General features: G+C 35.4%; 1 protein-coding gene across 1 annotated transcript; it reads right to left on the bottom strand.

Annotated features, from left to right (window-relative positions):
• Positions 1–4,082: 4,082 nt before the first annotated feature.
• qtrt1 (queuine tRNA-ribosyltransferase 1) lies at positions 4,083–19,633 on the bottom strand. The gene is made up of 9 exons (XM_056454199.1): positions 19,287–19,633; positions 19,128–19,196; positions 15,049–15,187; positions 14,451–14,645; positions 11,402–11,540; positions 11,221–11,296; positions 9,995–10,104; positions 4,449–4,533; positions 4,083–4,369 (listed from the first exon to the last, which is right to left on the bottom strand). Exons 1-9 carry the CDS (start codon positions 19,569–19,571, stop codon positions 4,217–4,219), a joined length of 1,251 nt encoding a protein of 416 aa, XP_056310174.1. The 5' UTR covers positions 19,572–19,633; the 3' UTR covers positions 4,083–4,216.
• Between the last annotated feature and the right edge of the window lie 523 nt (positions 19,634–20,156).

The following is a 20,156-nucleotide window of genomic DNA, read 5'->3' on the forward strand; positions in this document are numbered from 1 at the left end:
TATAGCACATGTCTTTGGACTTGTGGGGGAAACCGGAGCACCCGGAAGAAACACACGTAAACCTTTTAAAATGCTTATTTTTATTATTATTAATAATACATTTTATATAATATGACCAAAAATGGGACTGCGCGGTGGCACAATGGGTTGCACAATCACCTCACAACAAGATGGTCGTGAGTTTGCATGTTCTCCCTGCGTTTGCGCGTGTTTCCTCCAGGTACTCTGATTTTCCCCACAGTCTAAAGACATGCGTTATAGTTGAATTGAATAAGCTAAATTGGCTGTAGTGCATGTGTGTGAATGCAAGAGTGTATGGGTGTTTCCCAGTGACGGATTGCAGCTGGAAAGGCATCCGCTGTGTAAAACACTGGATAAATTGGCGGTTCATTCCACTGTGGCGACCCCCGATTGATAAAGGCACTAAGCTGAAAAGAAAATGAATAAATTAATGAATATTTTTTATATAATAAGACAAAAGTGACAAAAAGCAGCAGTCAATATATTTATTTTTATTATTGTTAATATTCATTCATTTTCTATTCGGCTTAGTCCCTTTATTAATCTGAGGTCGCCACAGGGATATTTATATAATATGACTCCACACCAAAAAGGGGACTCTAACCAGCGATCTTCTTGCTGTGAGGCGATTGTGCTACCCATGCATCACCATGCTGCCCTCATTGTTAACAATATATTTTTATATAATATGACAAAAAAAGACAAAAAAACTGTCAAAATGTTTATTTTTTAATTAATATAAATATTTTTTTGTATGTGACCAAAAAATGACAAAATCAGTCAAAATGTTTAATTTTATTATTATTAATGATATGTTTTTAATATAATATGGCCAAAAACATAAAAAAAAAAACTGTCAACATGTTTATTTTTTTTATTATAATTGATATGTTTTTAATATAATTTGGCCAAAAATGCCAAAAAACCTGTCAAAATGTTTATTTTTATTATTATTAATAATATATTTTATATAATATGACAACTAATGACAAAAAAGTCCAAATGTTTATTTTTATTATTATTCATAATATATTTGTATGTAATATGACCAAAAATGACAAAACCTGTCAAATATTTTATTTTTATTGTTAATAATATTTGAATTTATTAATGAATTTATTTGATTTGGGGTTCATTGGGATATGACAATATTTTGTTTTTTTAAGATAAAACTATATGAAAATCTAGAAGGTGCAAAAAAATAAATAAATAAAAACTAAACTAAATTACTAAATAAACTAAACTAAATATTTAGAAAAATCACCTTCACCCAAATGAGCTATCAGAAATTAGGTTTCGATAGGCCTATGTGTTCATGGAACACAATCTTTCCTTAATTTTATAATAATATTAAATTGTGTATAGTCAATTGTATACAGTATTGTATATAAAATTATAGGCTACCTGTGCAACATAGACTACTGGCTTTGTTGTCCACAGATGGGTAAGCGCTAACATCCGCTGCCGTGTTTGACATATTTTATCCACGTATGTATGCAAGTTGCATAATAATCATAAATTAAAGAAGTGGATTTCCCTGCTGGAGTAGTCAAATTAGTTGTGTTGTCACATTCGATTTTCTCCAGAACAGAAGAACAGAATCCAGTGCAGATCTGCTGTCAACAATCCAGCAGATCTTCAGCGCTCCGCCTCCTAGTGGCCGCATGTGTGAAAAACACCAGATCTTCAGCTGCTGGAAGGTTTCATAATGCTCCATTCTCTCGACCTTTAAAGGTTTTGATGGTCTTTTTTTTACAGGCACATCTATTCAGCTGTGGTGTTAAGTGTGATTCACGGACTTAATGCTGCAGAATGTCACTAAAAACGCAATGAAATAACTTTCAAGTAAAGGCTAAATTGATGTCATGGAATAATAACACCAAGGTAGAAACTGTTCAAATAATTGGGGTCAGTGAGACTTTTTTGAAGACTGAAGAAAGTATTAAATTGGTTAAAACTGACAGCTGAGACGTTTTTAAAGTGACAAAAGATTGTGATTCACTTAAACTTCATGTTTATGTAAAAAGAATGAAAAAAAAAATGCATTTGCATTTTATTACTAATTTCTGAAGAATCTACAGTAACTCACATTTACAGCACCTTTTATCTTGCTTTATATGTATTTGCTGTATTGTATATCTTTACTGTAAAATGTACAATAATTTTCAATAACAATGCAACTTTAAAATACTGCATAGCTGTCCTACAGTAAAATACAGCTCGTATTACAGTTAAATACTGCATAGTTTACAAAAATCATTAAAAGTGTTGGTGATTTCTTAGGTTAAAACAAACTCTATTTAACAAACTTTCCAGTTTTTTATTTGTAATATTTCAAAAATTTGTAACAAAAATTCTCAATTTTTTAAGAAATATAAAGTTTATATATATTTATACAACAGTTCTGTCTGGTTCTCGAATCTGATTGGCTGATAGCCATGCAATATTCTGCCATAACAGCACTTGTCCAGCCTCTTCACCCTTCTGTATTACTCCGCCCACATAGAGTGATAACAGATCAATAAACTCACTCTAGTTTGACAAATATTGTAGCTGTTAGACAATATAATGTACTTCTGAGGCATGTTTAGGAGAGAATGTAGTTGTTTAGATTGCATCTATGCAGTTTATTTATAAAGATAGTGCCTATTTTAAACTTATAATTTATGGGATACAGCGCGTCTGGCATCCATCTCCCTTTCATATTGAGCTGTGCAAAAACGGTTGACATTCCGCCACAAAATGGCGACAGAGACAGCATAATATGCCCTTAGAGGAGAAGAGATCGTTATTTTTAAACTACAGTTGTTCAAATCATTATAAAACAGTTAAATAACTTTCTTGGTCGATCTCTCTCGTTTGCATGTTGTAGTGCTGTATTTATACCATAGTCTGGTAGTGTTTCTGGTAATGTTTGCTTTGCTTTAGCTTTTTCAGGGTTAATTATTGTGATATCCCAATTGCAATAGAGAAGTACTATGGAATCTCTGTAGACTGATGGCATTTCATGCTGTTCAGTCTTATAATTTTAAAATGAGAGCAAAATCACCTGTTTAGCCATCATAGACATTATGCTAGAAAATGATTCAAATACTAGCTCTAAAGTGAAATATTTATATATTTATTTATATATATTTTAAAGTGACATTTAAAGGCTTAATTAGGTTAATTCGGTTAACTAGGCAGGTTAGGGTAAATAGGCAAGTTATTGTATAACAATGGTTTGTACTGTAGACTATATAAAAAAATTAAAAACTGCTTTTATTCTAGCCGAAATAAAACAAATAAGACATACTGTATTATATTACTGTCAATATTATCAGACATACTGTGAAAATGTCCTTGCTCTGTTAAACATCATTTGGGAAATATATATATATATATATATAAAAAAAGAAAAAAAATTCAAAGGGGGGCAATATCTATACCTCTCTCTCTCTCTCTACATAGATAGATAAAGTCATTTGACAACAGTGGTTTGTTTTGCAGCCAATCGTAAATTGTTTATATTTATATATTTTTAAAAATGTCTCAGTGAATATAGGAATATATTTTGGGGCATTTGAACAAAACAGATTTATTATTGTTTATTTAAGTTTTTTTGGATTCTCTTTTTTTAAAGTATTACATTTTCTTGCTTTTGAGCGTACAAATTTTTAGACTTATCATAAATTAAATATCATAAATGTTAGATTAGCTCCAGATTTGCCTTCAGCACTGACCTATCTAATTTATATGCACACATATATTATTGGAAATAATCCTATAGAAAATATAGGAAAACAAATAAGATCTTTGAGGGGTGTGCTCATTTATGCTGAGCACTATATACACATGCATTATTATTCCTGCAAAAAAACTTATAATAAGACTCAATAAAAATAAAACTATTTATAAATAAAAAAAATACATACAAAATACTGTGGAAAAACATAAATTGGGATATATTTGAAAAATAATGAAAGTTTCAGAAGTTAATAATGGTCTTCAATTGCATGTTATCTAAAAATATCTAGAAAAAAACCTTTATACTTTTCATTTTGACAAGAGTTAGATTCAGCTGAAAATGAAAAGAAGATTTTATTTACAAAACGGGTATTTTACATACTACATGTTAAAAATATTAGTATTTATAAAAGGAGAAATCCATTAAAAAACACCATTCATCTGTTAACCCTCTCTCCAGGTGTTCCTCTCAGCTGAGGCAGATGTTGACTGACTGCAGCGCCTCTACAGCCCAGCTGGGGTACTGCGAGCTAGACGGAAACATCCTCTTCATGAACTCCTTCACAAACTCGGGAAACCTCTGATCGATGATGCTCTGGCGTACAGAACGCATGAGGCTCAGCTAAAGTGGGCAGGAGCAAACTCAGTCACTACAACAGTAATAAATATGTCATTTGAACATGCGGTGCATTGATAATCACCTGATAGGAGATGTTATGGATGGTGATGTGATGCATGGCTGCAGTGTCGCTCTTGAACAGGGCGTGAAGGTAAGCTCGGCTGTGTCTGTCAATGTCAAGAGAAAGAAATCATAGTCAATCATCTGAAGGTTTAGACATTGAGAGATTTTGGCCAGGGTTAAATGAGTAGTTCATTAAAAAGAAATTGAATTTGCCTAATTTATTCTCCCTTTTGTGCTTTTAAACCTTTATGAGTCTCTTTCTTCTAATGACATCACATGCATTTGATTTCCAGTTATTTTATATATATTAAAACAAACTGGAAAACACCAGAGATGACTTAATATGCTGTGTGTTTTGTTAAATTGTACATAGTAGCCTTATAAAAGAACCCTTAAATGTACAGTTGAAGTCAGAATATTGTATAACGACGTTTTTTTCTATAGACTATCGAAAAAAAATTTGCTTAAAGTGGCTAATAATTTTGACCTTAAAATGGGTTTTAAAAAAATAAAAACTGCTTTTATTCTAGGCGAAATAAAACATAATACATTCTCCAGAAGAAAAAATATTATAAGACATATTGTGAAATAATTCTGACTTCAACTGTATTTAGTATGATAAAACAGCTGCTGCTTCTACACTGGAAATACCGGAAGCAATGAACTGTGGCATAATAAAAGCTCAGCTGATTTTGTGTGGCGTTACGCTTCAGCTGCTGTCAGCCTGACTCTGTTTCATACTACCATGAAATTATTTGTTAAACACTTTATAGCTCATCCATGAACATGTTTTCTGCAGGAGTCCTGTAGGATGTAACGTTACTCTAGGATTCCCATGATTCCACACTCAATAGTGGGGTGATCAAAATACGTCTTTGTTTGTAATGAATACACACCCTCTAGTGGGGAAAATTACATACTGTACCTTTAAGGCTGCATCTGAAACCGCCTACTACTCAGTAGGTACTGCATTTGAATTGAAATGTATTACTCGGCCATTAGAAAAGTACATTCTATACAGTATGAATGGAATTTGAATGTACTACATCTGCCATTTTGTTATGGTCACGTGACCTACCTGCATCAGTTGCGTCGCTTCACTCCCATTCATGAATTCTCTCGCGGGGCATCATGGGATAGCGCAGCGAGTATGGGATGCGCATTTCAGAATCTCGCCGGAAGTAGTAAGTCATCCGGGTACTTCTCACATACTGATTTTCGAATTCTATAAATTCGGGCATACTACTCGGCTCGCATACTGATTTTAGCGTACTGTATAGTATGGAAGTATGCGGTTTCAAAATCTTGGACATCTTACTGGACCAAGATTTTTATGATAAATGATATATAGACCTTTTTCTTGGCTGCTGCATGGACGGCGCCATAGCGACCAGCGTCTTTCGGTACAATGTTTAGAACATCAGTTTACAGTGTTTACAACAGGTAATTTGAGCTCCGAAAATAGCTTTCAATAGGGTTTTGAGTGGATTATGGAGCGTTTTTGTGACACAACTTTGAAAAGTGTGTTAAAGTCGTTATGATCTGTCATATGTGATTCAAGCACGAGAGAAAAATGTCCTCCTAGTGCAAGTTTCTGCCGTCATAAATACAGTGTGTGTGTCTCCCCGGCCTGTCAGCTGTTAAAAATGACCAATAAAAGTCCGTTACTGATACTCTGCTGGCTGATTTGCTATTCATTATAATCGGAAGCAGTTTATGTTTTATTTAGTGTGTTGTTTTTACCACGGTTTGCGTTTTTCTGTCATTTCAAAATGTCACTTTATTTTTCACTTTGTCACAGTTATTAAATATGGTGTGTTAGTGGGACAGTACAGGCTATGTGTGTGTGTGTGTCAAACATTATGGTGAATTACATTTGTTTGGGTTGGTTATATGAAAGAAAGAGAAACTGTTGACTTTAGTGATGACTAGGCTTCATTTAAACACCAGAAGATGCCGTCTGACAACGAGGGAAAAATGCGTCACAGTACTTGTTTTCCATCCTATTAGATCGCATTTTTTTAAATGATCGGTCCAGGAGGTGGCGCTGATCGACAACAGTATTAGTTCAAATATGATAAAAGCAGGTAAATAGATTAAAACTATCGTTTCAAAGCTGTCCAAATGTGACCGTTTATACGCAAAAGCTACCGACCGGAAGTTCTTAGCATTCTCCTTGCGCATACACGCAAAGCATAATGGGTAATTTTGCGTTCTAAGAAAAAGGGCTGTTGCTCGATGTGCATTCTTCAGCGGTCTTGCGTCCTTGTGTTGTAATGTTTAAATAATTTTCCATTAAAAAATGCGTGAAGGTCATGTGACCATCAGGAAGAACGCAGCATCTCATTTCTCAATGGACGCGTTCTCTGTCCTGGTGGTCTCCAGAGTTCGTTCTTCCGAGGACACCTGGCAACCGGTCTCCACAAGAACACAAGTCCGTTTGCTACGTTCTTGGAATTGAGAAACAGCCAAGGTCTATAGTACACAGGTGTCAAAGCCAGTTCCTGGAGGGCCGCAGCTATGCACAGTTTAGTTCCAACCCTGCATGAAGACACTTATCTGTAGGTTTCGAACAAGCCTGAAGGACTCAATTAGTTTGATCAGGCATGTTTAATTAGGGTTGAAACTAAACAGTGCTTAGCTGCGGCCCTCCAGGAACTGGCTTTGAAGCCTGTGATATAGTACATAGTTGATCTCTATACACTGTAAAATTATATCTTTATTAACAGGTTACGTATTTTGTGATTCACAGATATTTTCTGATTATTTTTGGACGTGAATTGCATTATGCTCTGTCGATGTTTGATGCTGATTATTTAACTGGGCAGTATCAACAGAGTGGCTTTTATTGCCATTTAGTAGTTTGAGACAAGATATTTTTATCGAAATAATATATATAGAAGTTTGTAAAATAACAAAACGTACAGGTAGCTTATTATTGGAACCTGCATGAATCCAAGATCCTCACAGAAATCAGTCAAGTTTGGTGAAGGAAAAATCATGGTTTGGTGTTACATTCAGTATGGGGGTATGCGAAAGATCCACAGAGCGGATGGCAACATCAACAGCCTGAGGTATCAAGACATTTGTGCTGCCCATTACATTACAAACCACAGGAAAGGGTAAATTCAGCAGATTAGCACTCCTTCAGTCTCTAGATCAAAGTTCCCGAAAGCAAAAAACGTCAAGGTGTTCCAGGCTGGCCAGCCTAACATCTGGGGTAAGATTAAGGAGGAGGCATTGACGATGAATCCAAAGAATCTTGATGAACTCTGGGAGTCCTGCAAGAACGATTTCTTTGCCATTCCAGATGACTTTATTAAGCAATTTGAGTCATTGTTTAAAAATCAAGGCATGATCATAGTTATTTTGGTAAAATAAGCCTAATCTAGAGGCCTTTGTCTTTCATAAACGTCACTTCTGATACCAAATGATCAACTAGAAGTCAAGTTATTATTTGTTGTTCCTAAAACTTGGATAGGCGACAAGACTTCTGTCAGGTAGTGTATGTTTAAACCAATCTGAGTAGGACTTTCAAATTGCTGAAGTGTTTCCATAAAAGTGTGCATCAGATGTGTGTTTAGCCAGTGAATTCTGAGACTAGGCCAACACTGACGTCCTCTTCCAATTGATGGTCACCATTTAGTACTTTTGGAGCCAATGGTGACCCATAAATTGTTCAAATTGCAACATTTTTCAAAATAAAACAACAGCATAAGCAACTCAAAGAGAACAATTGGAGGGCGAGGAAATGGTGATAGAATTTTCATTCAGGAAATTGTATGTGTGACTTACACCTTTAAAATCAAAACATCAAAACATACAAAGTGTGTTCTGCGAGCGCACATTGCTTAGGTTAACAATTATTCTGTGAAAATCCACAAAAAATATTTGCTTTGACTTTTCACATTCGCCTGTGATCAGTTGACAGTAATTTTCATGTGTTTTGTAAACAGGAAATAAGATGGTTAAACACACACACACACAACCTCAACCACAAGAAGCAATGCTCTGTTTAATTGTCTTGGTGGTGATGATAACAGAAATCTTTAGAATGCAGTACATGTGTGTCAGTTGTTGCTGTTGTAATGCAAGCAAAATTTAAATTTCTGGTTTTGGAAAGACCTCCTGTGAAGACCTCTCCTATGAAATGGAGCAATTCGCAAAAAGAGAGCCCAGCCCCCAACTAAACATTTTGTTTGTTGGAAGTACATTAACACACACACAAAAAAGCAAGAAAATTCTCAGCAATTTCCAGTAAATTATAATGTGTTGTTTTTCTGCATATATTGCAATATGAAGAAAAATTTACCAGATGTAACTTGAATAGCTCTATTTGCAAATAATAATTTTAGACAGTTTGCAATGATTCTGTAGGGCAGCGCATCAGCATAAAATACAATAAACAAACTGTAAACATAAATAAATAGAATAAAGCTAAAGGAAATAGTGCTTTATGGTTTTCTGAAGAGTCTAACTTGATTCATGTTAAAAATCTAAGGTCCAAATTGTAATAACCAATAACCAAATGTACATAAGCCACACTATACACTACCTGACAAATATCTTGTCTCCTATCCAAGTTTTAGAAACAACAAATAATAACTTGACTTCTCAATAATGTTGATTTCTGGTGACTGGGCTGGCCAATCCAGGAGCACCTTGACCTTTTTTGCATTTAGGAACTTTGAAGTGGAGGCTTAAGTATGAGAAGGAGCGCTATCTTGCTGAAGAATTTGCCTTTTCCTGTGGTTTGTAATGTAATGGGCAGCACAAATGTCTTGATACCTCAGGCTGTTGATGTTGCCATCCACTCTGCAGATCTCTCGCACACCTTCATACAGATTGTAACCCCAAACCATGATTTTTCCTTCACCAAACTTGACTGATTTCTATGAGAAACTTGGGTCCATGTGGGTTCAACAGGTCTTCTGCATATTTGTGATGATTGGGATGCAGTTCAACAGATGATTCATCAGAGAAATCTTCCTTCTGCCAGTTTTCCAAATGATCAACTAGAACTCCTTGCCAAACTCTTGCCCTTAAAACTGCGATCAATGACAAGACTTTTGTCATGTAGTGTGCAGGCTTTTCCTTTATTGAATAAAATACTAATACAATAAAAAAATAAATAAATTAATTAATTAATGAGTCACAAGCCTTGAACAAATTTACTCTATTAAACATTAAACTTTGCAAAGAGGAACAATGTTCTGAACTGTAGTTCATGGTTACCTATAATCCCAACTCAACATTGCAGATTCTGCGATGTGACTACTGCATATGTGCATGTATATATGTATATATGTATATATATATATATATATATATATATATATATATATATATATATATATATATATATATATATATATATATATATATATATATATATATAGATAGATATATTGTACAGCCCAACTTCACGCAGACCTTAACTACATATCCTGATCAAAATGGTTATTTTGGGGGTTAACTGCTCTGCTTTAAGCATTGCAGTTGAATGTCATCATATTGAAGCAACTGTTCATCCAGTTAAAGTGCAGAAAAATGCATGTACTGTACCTCCTGCAGGTGGGACACTGGCAGTCAGGATCAATGGGCTGAAAGTCTTTGGCGTATTGTTTCTGTTTGAGCTGCAAAGATCCCCAAGGTACTAAAGCCGAGCCAAATCTCTGAAACAGTCACACATGTCCTCATTAAAAGCGGATCTGGATTTATATTCGTATGATTAGTTTACTGAAAAGTAAAAAAAGTCTTAAAACTTTTGGAGGTTTATTCTGACAGGCCTGATCAGAGCTGAACATTTAATAATGAGCTAATAAACACAGCAGAAAAATAACATTCTATACTAAAGTATATAATGTGGAACATCACGATGGATGATGCCATCGTCGTCGTAAGCGGTGGTAAATTAATTATTTATAAATAATTAATTAATTCATAACAAATAATTGTAGCCTACCCTTTTAACTACCTGACCCGCATGGTCTTTGTTTTACCCATAACCATATCATAAATAAATAAAGATTAGTTACACACAAATTACCACTTGTCAACCACTTTTTCCGCGGGACTCTGGCATGAATAGGCAGTCTGGCATGAATAGGCAGAGTGATCCATTTTGTTATAACAGCGTTGACAAACTTGGTTGGTAAAAAAGGTGCACAACCGTCAGGAACCAACCAACAGTATCTGTGTGATTAGTATAGGTGTAATGTGCATCCGCGAAAGCGAAAGATTGAAGCAGTCTACTGATGCTGTGACATTACCTGATGGATTCAAAAGACCGAAGAGTCATTAGATAGAGACAAGATTAATCAAATATCATGTTTAACAACTATAGTGAGACATTATCCAGCGGTAGATCCTTGATAAACTGTCTGATGTGCACTGCTCTCTGGGGTTTTGTGCTCAAAGGACCCGCTGACAGCTGGAGCTCAGACGCGCAGATTCGCTGCAGCGCATGACCGAGTGTGTGTGTGTGTATAGTCACATGATGTCTTGTCTTGTTTTAAGAAATAATATTGCAAAATTAAGGGAGCAAAATATGGCAAAATAATCTTATGTCAAAAGGAAAATCAAGATTATTTAACTTTTCCTATAAAACTCACTTAATTCTACCATATTATTTCTTATAACAAAATATTTTTTTTTGCTTATCTAGAAAATGCTTCTTGATTTAATATTTTTTAGATATTTGGACAAGTAAAAAAAAAAATCTAAGAAATAAAATTATTTTTTGCTCCAAAAAAAAAAAAGTTACCAGTGACCAGAAATCCAGTACTTACTGCTGTTCGAGTTGGGAAAACGCAGTCAAACATATCACAACCCAGAGCAACACAGACCACCAGGTCTACAGCGTAGCTAAAACACAACATTAAACCCCACACAGTCAACAAACCATACGCACAAATAATGTAATCTACAATGGCATCAACTGAAAGCATAATCAGAAGAAGTGTGGTTTACCCGACTCCCATGAGGTAGCGGGGTTTTTCTCTGGGGAGATGATCTGTGCTGAGAGTCACCATCTTCCAGAAATCATCCTTTTCCTCTCCACCACTCAATCCACCAATGGCGAAGCCTGGCACATCACGCTTTGTCATTTCTGAGTGTAATAATAATGGAAAGAAATCATAACCATAGAACATTCTAGTTAGGTGTACCATTATGTAGGTAGTTAGGTGGAGTTAAATTAAATCTTATTATTTATAATAATAATAATAAAAAAAATCTGTCAATTTTTTGCCTGTATGCTAAAAAAAAAAAAAGAAAATCCACATTCATTTTGGACTATGAGGGGCACCATTTTTAAAATTGTGTAAGCTTGATGTCAAGCTCGTAATTGGGTTACTTTTAACCACTTGCTGTGGGTTGTTCTTTTTTATTCTTTGGGTTAAAGGTTTGACATATGGTTTCAATGTCTGGTTTCATTCCCATAGACACATATTGGCAGAATAAAATGTATATACATAATCTACAGAAGAAAGTCTGTCAAGTTACAATGAGGGGCACACTTTTTTAAATTGTGTAAGCTTGATGTTAAGCTCATAAATGGGTTACTTTTAACCACTTTCTGTGGGCTGTTGTTTTTTTCTTTGGGTTAAAGGTTTGACATTTGGTATCAATTTTACAATCAAAAAAATTACATTTGCTGTTTGTTCAAACTACTTAAATTGAGCTGAACAACTTGAGTTTTTAGGGGGAAAACTTAATTGTTTTATGTTCAATCCACTTAAATTTGTAAAAACCACTAAGTTAACTTAATATCTTCATGTCATCCCAACACAAAACGATTGTGTGGAACCCACCATTTTTATAGTGTAGCTATATGGTTGCAATTAAATAGTTTTACTCTATCAAATTATATTCTACCAATGATGAAAGTTGTGCTATGATGATGTGCGTGTCTGGTTTCATTTCCATAGTAACATATTAGCAGAATTAAAAGTATATACATAATCTACAGAAGAAAGTCTGTCAAGTTTCAATTTAATTTAAAAAATATTAATTCATTCAAAATTGTAACATATCTTTAATTTAAACGTAATTTTAGAGTTTATTTCTGACATTTGCCCACATTTTTAGCGTTTTTAACTGGATGGCACAAAGCAGTAACATAAGAGACACAATGCTAGATATGCAGTAAATCCCAAGGTAAGATGATTACCTTATATAGCAGAACCTTTATAAATACTATACTGTTATTTTCAAAGAATAGATCTTGTATAATGCATACAGTTATACAATTATGTATTTAAAGAATGAGAGGTGGCATATATTGAGCTTTGATATTATTGGGTTAATATTGATTGGCCAGTTTTGTTGGAAAACCAGGCAACCGTGTTGATGTCAGACTTGCATGTGGTCTGCTGTTTTTTTTATTTTTTTTTTATAAACGGAACACATCTTAGAATACAAAACACTGCTGGGATGCCCCATTGTGCAGCTACTGAATGTAATTTTCAGTTGAAGGACAACAAGAGAGGTGATGCAAGTCTACACTGCTTTCCTACTGATAAAAAGAGAAAACAATAGGAAGGTGCCAGTGAACAAATAAAACTAGCAATAAAAGACCTGATCTCTTTGCTGTAGTCCTGATTCCTTTGAAGCTTTTAGTAGATCACAGCTACAGAAAGACCTTACAGGTGGTGATAGACATGAGCATGAGCGTAAATCAAATGCCGTATCATGAATTTTTGCCACACGAGGAGTCTAAGGGTGTTTTCACACCTGCCTTGTTTAGTTCGGTTGAATTGCACTAGAGTTCATTTTCCCTCTTGGTGTGGTTCGTTTAGGCAGGTGTGAATGTAGCAAATCGCACTCGAGTGTGCACCAAAAGTAGACAAAAAAAAAGCACACCGAGACCTCCTTGAAGAGGTGTTCTTGGTGTGCTTTTAAACGAACCCTGGAATTGTTTGTTTGTGGTAAGAACATGATCAGAACTAAAACACACCCAACCATAACCCAATCTTTTTGGACTAATCCAGCTGCCGTACTAAATGCCTATCTTATGGGGTGTGGAGGAAAAATATTTGTTGAAGGATTTGTTTACCAAAAAATTTAAACAGAGAGAGAGAGGAGGAAAGACCTGATGGATCGTTGGTAATATTTAAGGCAGACATGTTGCAGTTTATCTAAATTAAATCATGCCCCCTCCTAAAGTGACTTGTGATGTGCCTTCACCGTTTGCAATGCATTAAAACATTGTTTTCCAGCCACAGCTTCATTCTCTAAATGTATAGTTTGTCTAACCTGATGTCCCTTCATAGTAAAAAGCGTCCATTTTGTGTCTGCCAGTTTGTTTACTTGTGGGAGTTCCATTTGCATTTTCCCGCACATTAATTCTGATCAATTGAAAAGCAGTTTAGGAATACGTTCAATAACATCTGGCCAGGGTGAAGCAGTTCGAGCAGGTCGCTGGTTCGAGCCTCGGCTGGGTTAGTTGGCGTTTCTGTGTGGAGTTTGCATGTTCTCCCTGAGTTCACGTGGGTTTCCCCTGGGTGCTCCAGTTTCCCCCAAAGTCCAAAGACATGTGGTATAGGTGAATTGGGTAGGCTAAATTGTCCGTAGTGTATAAGTGTGAATGAGTGTGTATGGATGTTTCCCAGAGATGGGTTGCAGCTGGAAGGGCATCCGCTGCGTAAAAAATGCTGGATAAGTTGGCGGAAGGTGCATCGCAAATCACATACCTATGCCCTATTCGATGACATTTTGTAGTGTAAATTGTGTAATAGTGTAAAGTGAAGCATTCACACTGAAAATTCTAAAAGGATTAAGTGCACTTTAAAATACCTGGATGATCCATTTATTCAACCCAGGTGTGGTTCGATTGGCTGGCCCTGACCCAATTGGAAGCGGTGCAATTCAGCAAACATTCTAATACGTGCAGCATGGCGACTCATAAAAATCTCTGAGCTACCTTCATGCTTCCAAAAACCCAGACTTGGTGCAAACTAAAACTTAACTGGCTAGCCAGCAAATCTGGCTTCATGGTACAGGCCTGTCTAGTGCTCACCTACTAAACAGGCCTTGCGTAGTTCAGCATCAAGCCCTCCTTGAATAATGGCGAACAGGTTCTGTCGATCTGGGTTCTTGTTTGCTGCGATGCAGCGGTCCAGCCAGCGCACAGAGCGATGCATGGCCTCCTCCACTCGCGGCCCTTTCACTGTACTGCTGACCACATCATCCAGCTGCATCATGATGTCTGAACCTGAGTGTTATAGACAGTCATAAAGATTTGAGTTAGTATTCCATTTAAACTCATTTAAATGCTCCACCATTAAGGGACACTTGTGTAACAATCAATGACGTACATCCGAATCAATGAGACGGAGTGAACCTAGCGAGCGAAGGGCATAAAAAAATTGAACCGGAATGCAGTCTCGGCAAGAGCACATTTGGCTTAGCTTAGCTTAGCATAAACTATTGAATCAGATTAGACCATTAGCATCTCATTTAAAAAAAAAATGCAAATAGTGTTTTGATCATTGACTCCTCTGCTCCTGCCAGAGCCTTAAATCGGCTGAATAGATTCAAAAATCAACTGTTTAACTCTAGGTGCCTTGTAAAATTACCCTATTACCAAAAATAAAAGTGGAGTGTGATGCTCATACCCAGGCTGTTTTGTATGGCGATAGATTGCTCAGGGGTAAGCAGGATTTCCTTTCCATCATAAGGTGAACGAAACGTGACGCCTTCCTCCGTCACTTCCGACAGCTCCACTAGAGACACCATCTGGAAACCGCCACTGTCCTATTAGATTAAACAAGGGGTGAAAAACTATATTTGGGGGACTTCAATGAGCAATAAAAATCATGGCAGGTTATGGTTTCCCAACTCAGAGGCTGGGACCCACAAAACTGTCTAGGGCTCTCAAAATGACACAAAAGTATTCAAATTCATACATTATGGATAATATGTTTAAAAAAAAAAAGAAGATCAATAACTTAATCAACATTCTAACTACTGAGAGATATCCACTTCAACCTCCTTTTCTTCATTCGTTCAATACTTTTGACCACTGTCATTTCATTTTAATACACAAAACTTAATTTCTAAATTAATTAGTTTTGTTGTCATTGTGTGTATGGATTACTTTGGTTGTTACAGACACCTGGTGAAATTTTCAAGTCTAAAGCAATAGAGTAAATACAGTGTACACAGGCTTCCTTCTAATGGAACACGGAGGAATCACTGAATAATCAAAGTAAAAAAAATGAACACACTTTTAACCCTGCGATATGATAACACTGATCTGGGGTGTGTTTCCCAACAACAACGTAACTCGCGGCTGAATTATCATAGTACGACGCATCATTTGGGAAAAGAACGATGTAGTGACGAGTGTTTCCCAAAACCCGTAGTTTCTCTGTCGCAGATCCATCACTTGAACCACGTTAGTTATAATGTAAAACTCCCATAATGATGCTCTAAATGCGGTGGTAACAACTTCTTTAAAGAAGAACCCCATAATTTCTTCGCGCAAATTATGTTTTTACATGCACACGCATAAAAAAAAATCCAATATTAGTTTTGGTAAAAACATGCACTCGCTTTCCATATTAAGAAATTAAATTCCATATCAAGTATATTAAGAAATTAAATTATATTTTATATTTATTATTCATTAGGAAAGGAAAAAAGACTACCTGCTTTACCTACTTTAATAATAACAATAATATTAATGATGATGATAGTAAAATTAAGATGAATATTGTTTATTTTTTTAAAAATCTACTTTTACAATTTGACACATGCAAACCACTGCAGAAATGTTCTAACCACAGGCATATGTCATATACATTACAGATACTTAATAAATATAACATTCTATAAATTAAAATAATTAACATATGCTATGTTTTTTGTTTTCACAAACTTTAGAGACGTAACGTAAACGCCGCTTTTAAATAATAGGTCACCTATAGTTTTTCTCATGACCCACGGCTGTGTTCAAAATGACATCAATGTTTTTAAAGTGCACTGCAAATGGAGCACAATTGTAAACATGAAGCTCGCTAAAACTGAACTTTAAAAATGCTTTGAAACCAAATTACAACTAAGAGTGATGACTCGAATGCTTTTTTGTAATTACAAATATAAATGTTAGAATGTTCTAAATGAATAGGCCATGGGGGGTTAACTGGGAATAGAACCCAGCCAGGAACTATGTTTCTAACTACAGCTCCAGAGGTGCAGTTGCAAGCATACAAGTTTGCGACACAGTTTGCAAATGTTCATTGGAACGATGGATTTGGGATGGATTTTCAATTTTCCAATGTTTGTTATGTATTGTATCAATTAAAGCTCATCTGCTTCCCATATTTGTAACGATTGTTGGGGTGTATCCCGTATTTTTATATCTCAATGCTGACAGGTATGGTTTATACACTTGCTTTTCTGACACACAAAGCCTACTCTGAAGCGTAGTAGGTAAGTATGTAAATTCAAATCACAAAATACAAGTTAATGTTTAGATTTCAAAGATATACGTTCCATGTATATATGATTTATTTGTTGCATGTATATATGATTTATTTGTATATTTAAAAATGGTTAAAAAAGTTTATACATGAATAAGATGACACAGCCTCTATTTATGAAGTCCAAAGAACATTTGCAGGTTTTGATGAATAGGCTACTATACAATAATACTTTATATTTAAGTAAAGCAGTTTTCTTTTTACTTTTTAAGAACAGAGCCATTTTAATTAACTTTTAAAAGCCCATTTTAATTTAAACTTTGATGTTTTATTTATTTTTTTTTACCTGTGAAGCACAGTGCAGTGTTAATGTTCAAACTATTTATAATGTTTAAAGTGGCTGACAATAATAAATAAATATTCTTAATAAGAATTAATCTGCCTCGTATTTGAACTGTGCAGAGCTGTAGCTGCTTAATTAGGCCTACTACGCTACTGTACTTCAATACTGGTTATTAAAGTGGTACTTGAAAAGACCATTTTTTTCTGAGGTGGTACTTGGTGAAAAAAGATTGAGAACCACTGCTTTAAAGCATTCTTGATAATTATTAAAAATTCAGTTGACAACCCAGACAGTTATTCAAAAACAATTGATCAAAAACAATTTTTTTTTTCTGATTTTCTAAATCAAAATTTAGAAAAATGTATTAGAAAATTCCGCAACTTCAAAATTAAGCTTTAGTAACACCGTTTATTTAACACCAATTAGCAGGTTAAAGAGCCCCTATTATGGGTTTTTAAAAAAATGACCTTTCATGCAGTGTGTAACAGCTTTAAGTGAAGTGAAATAAGGTTTAAAACTGAAAGTACACTATGTTTAAAACCATTGATTCATCTATAAAAGAGTCGACTCAGTGCTTCAAATAAATCGTCTTGATAACGAGTCTTTAGCCATGTCAGCATGACGTCGATTCGGAACTTAAGCCCTGTGATTCGGAAATTAAGCCTGGCCCATTTGTTGCACACGCAAACCCAGGATAATTAAAACCCCCGGCCCCGCCCACAAACACTGTAGCAAGAAAAAGAAGAACACTAGCAGACCACGGTTGAATCACGTTGCGAAGACGCTGTGCTCAGCTGGATATTATTAGAAGTGCGGAAAAATTTGTGTTATTTTCCCTACCCAAAGATGAAACTGTGAAGAGTCAGTTGTTGAGGTTTATTTTTGCAAAAATACCTCAGCATTATAGCCCCAGGCTTGTGCTGTGTTCCCGTAATTTTTCTGTCAAGTGCTTCTGCAATTTACACACTTACAACGATGGATTCATTAAAGGATGGATCAGGAAAGATCATATGCGACTTCGCAGAGCTTGACAGGATCTTTACAGTACACAGTTCATGTATCAGTTTCTTCATCCATTTCACAAGTGTAAGTGCGATTAAAATGGTTGCCTCCTTGTTTTCTCTAGCTTGTAAATTCTGCATTTAATTGTGTTTGTTACTTGTAACTGCTTGTACTGTCTCTGGTTAACTCTTTATATTCATATTATACTCATATCGCGTCTAATACCACGTTTGTTTATGGATTTAAATGCGTTTGTGAGCTTGCGATCCACTGCTGTTTGTCGTTGCTATGGCCACCGTCGGCTGTTCCTACACATGTGTGGCTGTCAAGGTTTAAAACAGTTCAGCTTTAGCCGCTGTGTGAATTATACTGAATGTGTGTCACTGTTTTAACTTATGGGTAAGTATAGAGCAATATGCTGGAGTTAAACTGCATTGCTTTAATGCACTCCTTCGTTGGACTCACACATACACTCTGCACCCTGACTACTTCAATATTGATGATAAGCCATAGTGGGCATTTCTCTCGGCCTCGCGCTGAAAGCTGTGGACCAATCAAAACAGACTGTCATCAGTCCAATCAGCGCAAATTAGCCTCATGCAAAGGAGGGGTTTGGGAACAAATGAATCGCTGAACGAATCATATGGGAGTCGTTGGGATAATTAGGTAAGAATAAATGCATATAATAAGACAATGAACGTGGGTTTTTTTTTTTTTACTTTGCATGTATATCAGACAGTTGTTGGACAAAATATCACCATTTTAATGCATAATAGGGGCTCTTTAACATACTATGCATTATTAGTCATTTTGTATTTCCATAGACTTCATCAGTTTTTTGCTCATGATGTGTATGTATTGTCAAGTTCAATATAGTGAAACTGTGCCATCATTCAAACTGCCACTTTGTCATTCAACTACTTACTGTTAAGAGATTCCTATTCCATTTCATAAAACCATGCAGTCCGTTGGCTTTCTCTATTAACTCAGGACCCTGTTAGAACACAGAAATAAAAGTTAAAAACATAGCGCTTTGATTCTGATGCTTCATCCAGACACTCTTGAGGTGTTTGCTCTCACTCACCGGTCTCATGCCCAGATGATACGTGTTTCCCAGGCAGATCTGACAGTCCAGATCCTCCAGCTGGTCAGCAGTGATGCCTTTCATGGTGCCCTGAGTGCCCACGGGCATAAACACCGGTGTGTTGACCGCGCAGTGCGGGAGGGTCAGACTGCAGGCTCTCGCTTTGCTCACCGGACACTCCGCCACGATACGAAGAGCAAGAGGAGCAGCAGAAGATAATGCCTTTACTGATGCCATACTGCCTAGTTCACACTCATGTGTGCTGACGTCTATGGGCGCAGCCATTTTGAATAACAATGACCAATTCGCGTGTGAGTTGTTCAATTGAGTCGGATCTTTTAGGACTGAATCGGTCGGAATTTTTAAGAATTAATTAACCTACACAAGACAGAACAGAAAAGGAGAACACTAATACAATAAAAGTATAAAAATGAAAAGATAATAAGACATTACAAATCCATTTTTTAATTAGGTGCAACGTTTTATTTAAATAAATAAATATTTATAAATATTTTTTTCAATCTTTTAGACCCCTATTTATGACCCCCCATTCTAAAATGTTAAATGCATAGTTAACTATATAAAGATACACTTTATATGAAGATGCAATAAATAAATAAATTAATAAGAAAGAAAGATTTTATGATCCAAATAAATAAATAAATATGTGTAAAATATATTTGAGAAAGTTTCTAGTTTCAGTTGTGCCATCTTTACTGAATTTATTTTTACATTTCTGTATTTAAATTTGTTTAATCTTATTTGTATTTAGGTGTATAGTGTTTTAAAGTAATTTGCATTCATTTATTTACTTGTATTATTTATTTATTTTAGTTTAAATCCTATTTAATAATTTTTTTTGTATTTTGT

This window comes from Danio aesculapii, chromosome 3 (genome assembly GCF_903798145.1).
Source record: "Danio aesculapii chromosome 3, fDanAes4.1, whole genome shotgun sequence".
Taxonomy (NCBI): Eukaryota; Metazoa; Chordata; class Actinopteri; order Cypriniformes; family Danionidae; genus Danio; species Danio aesculapii.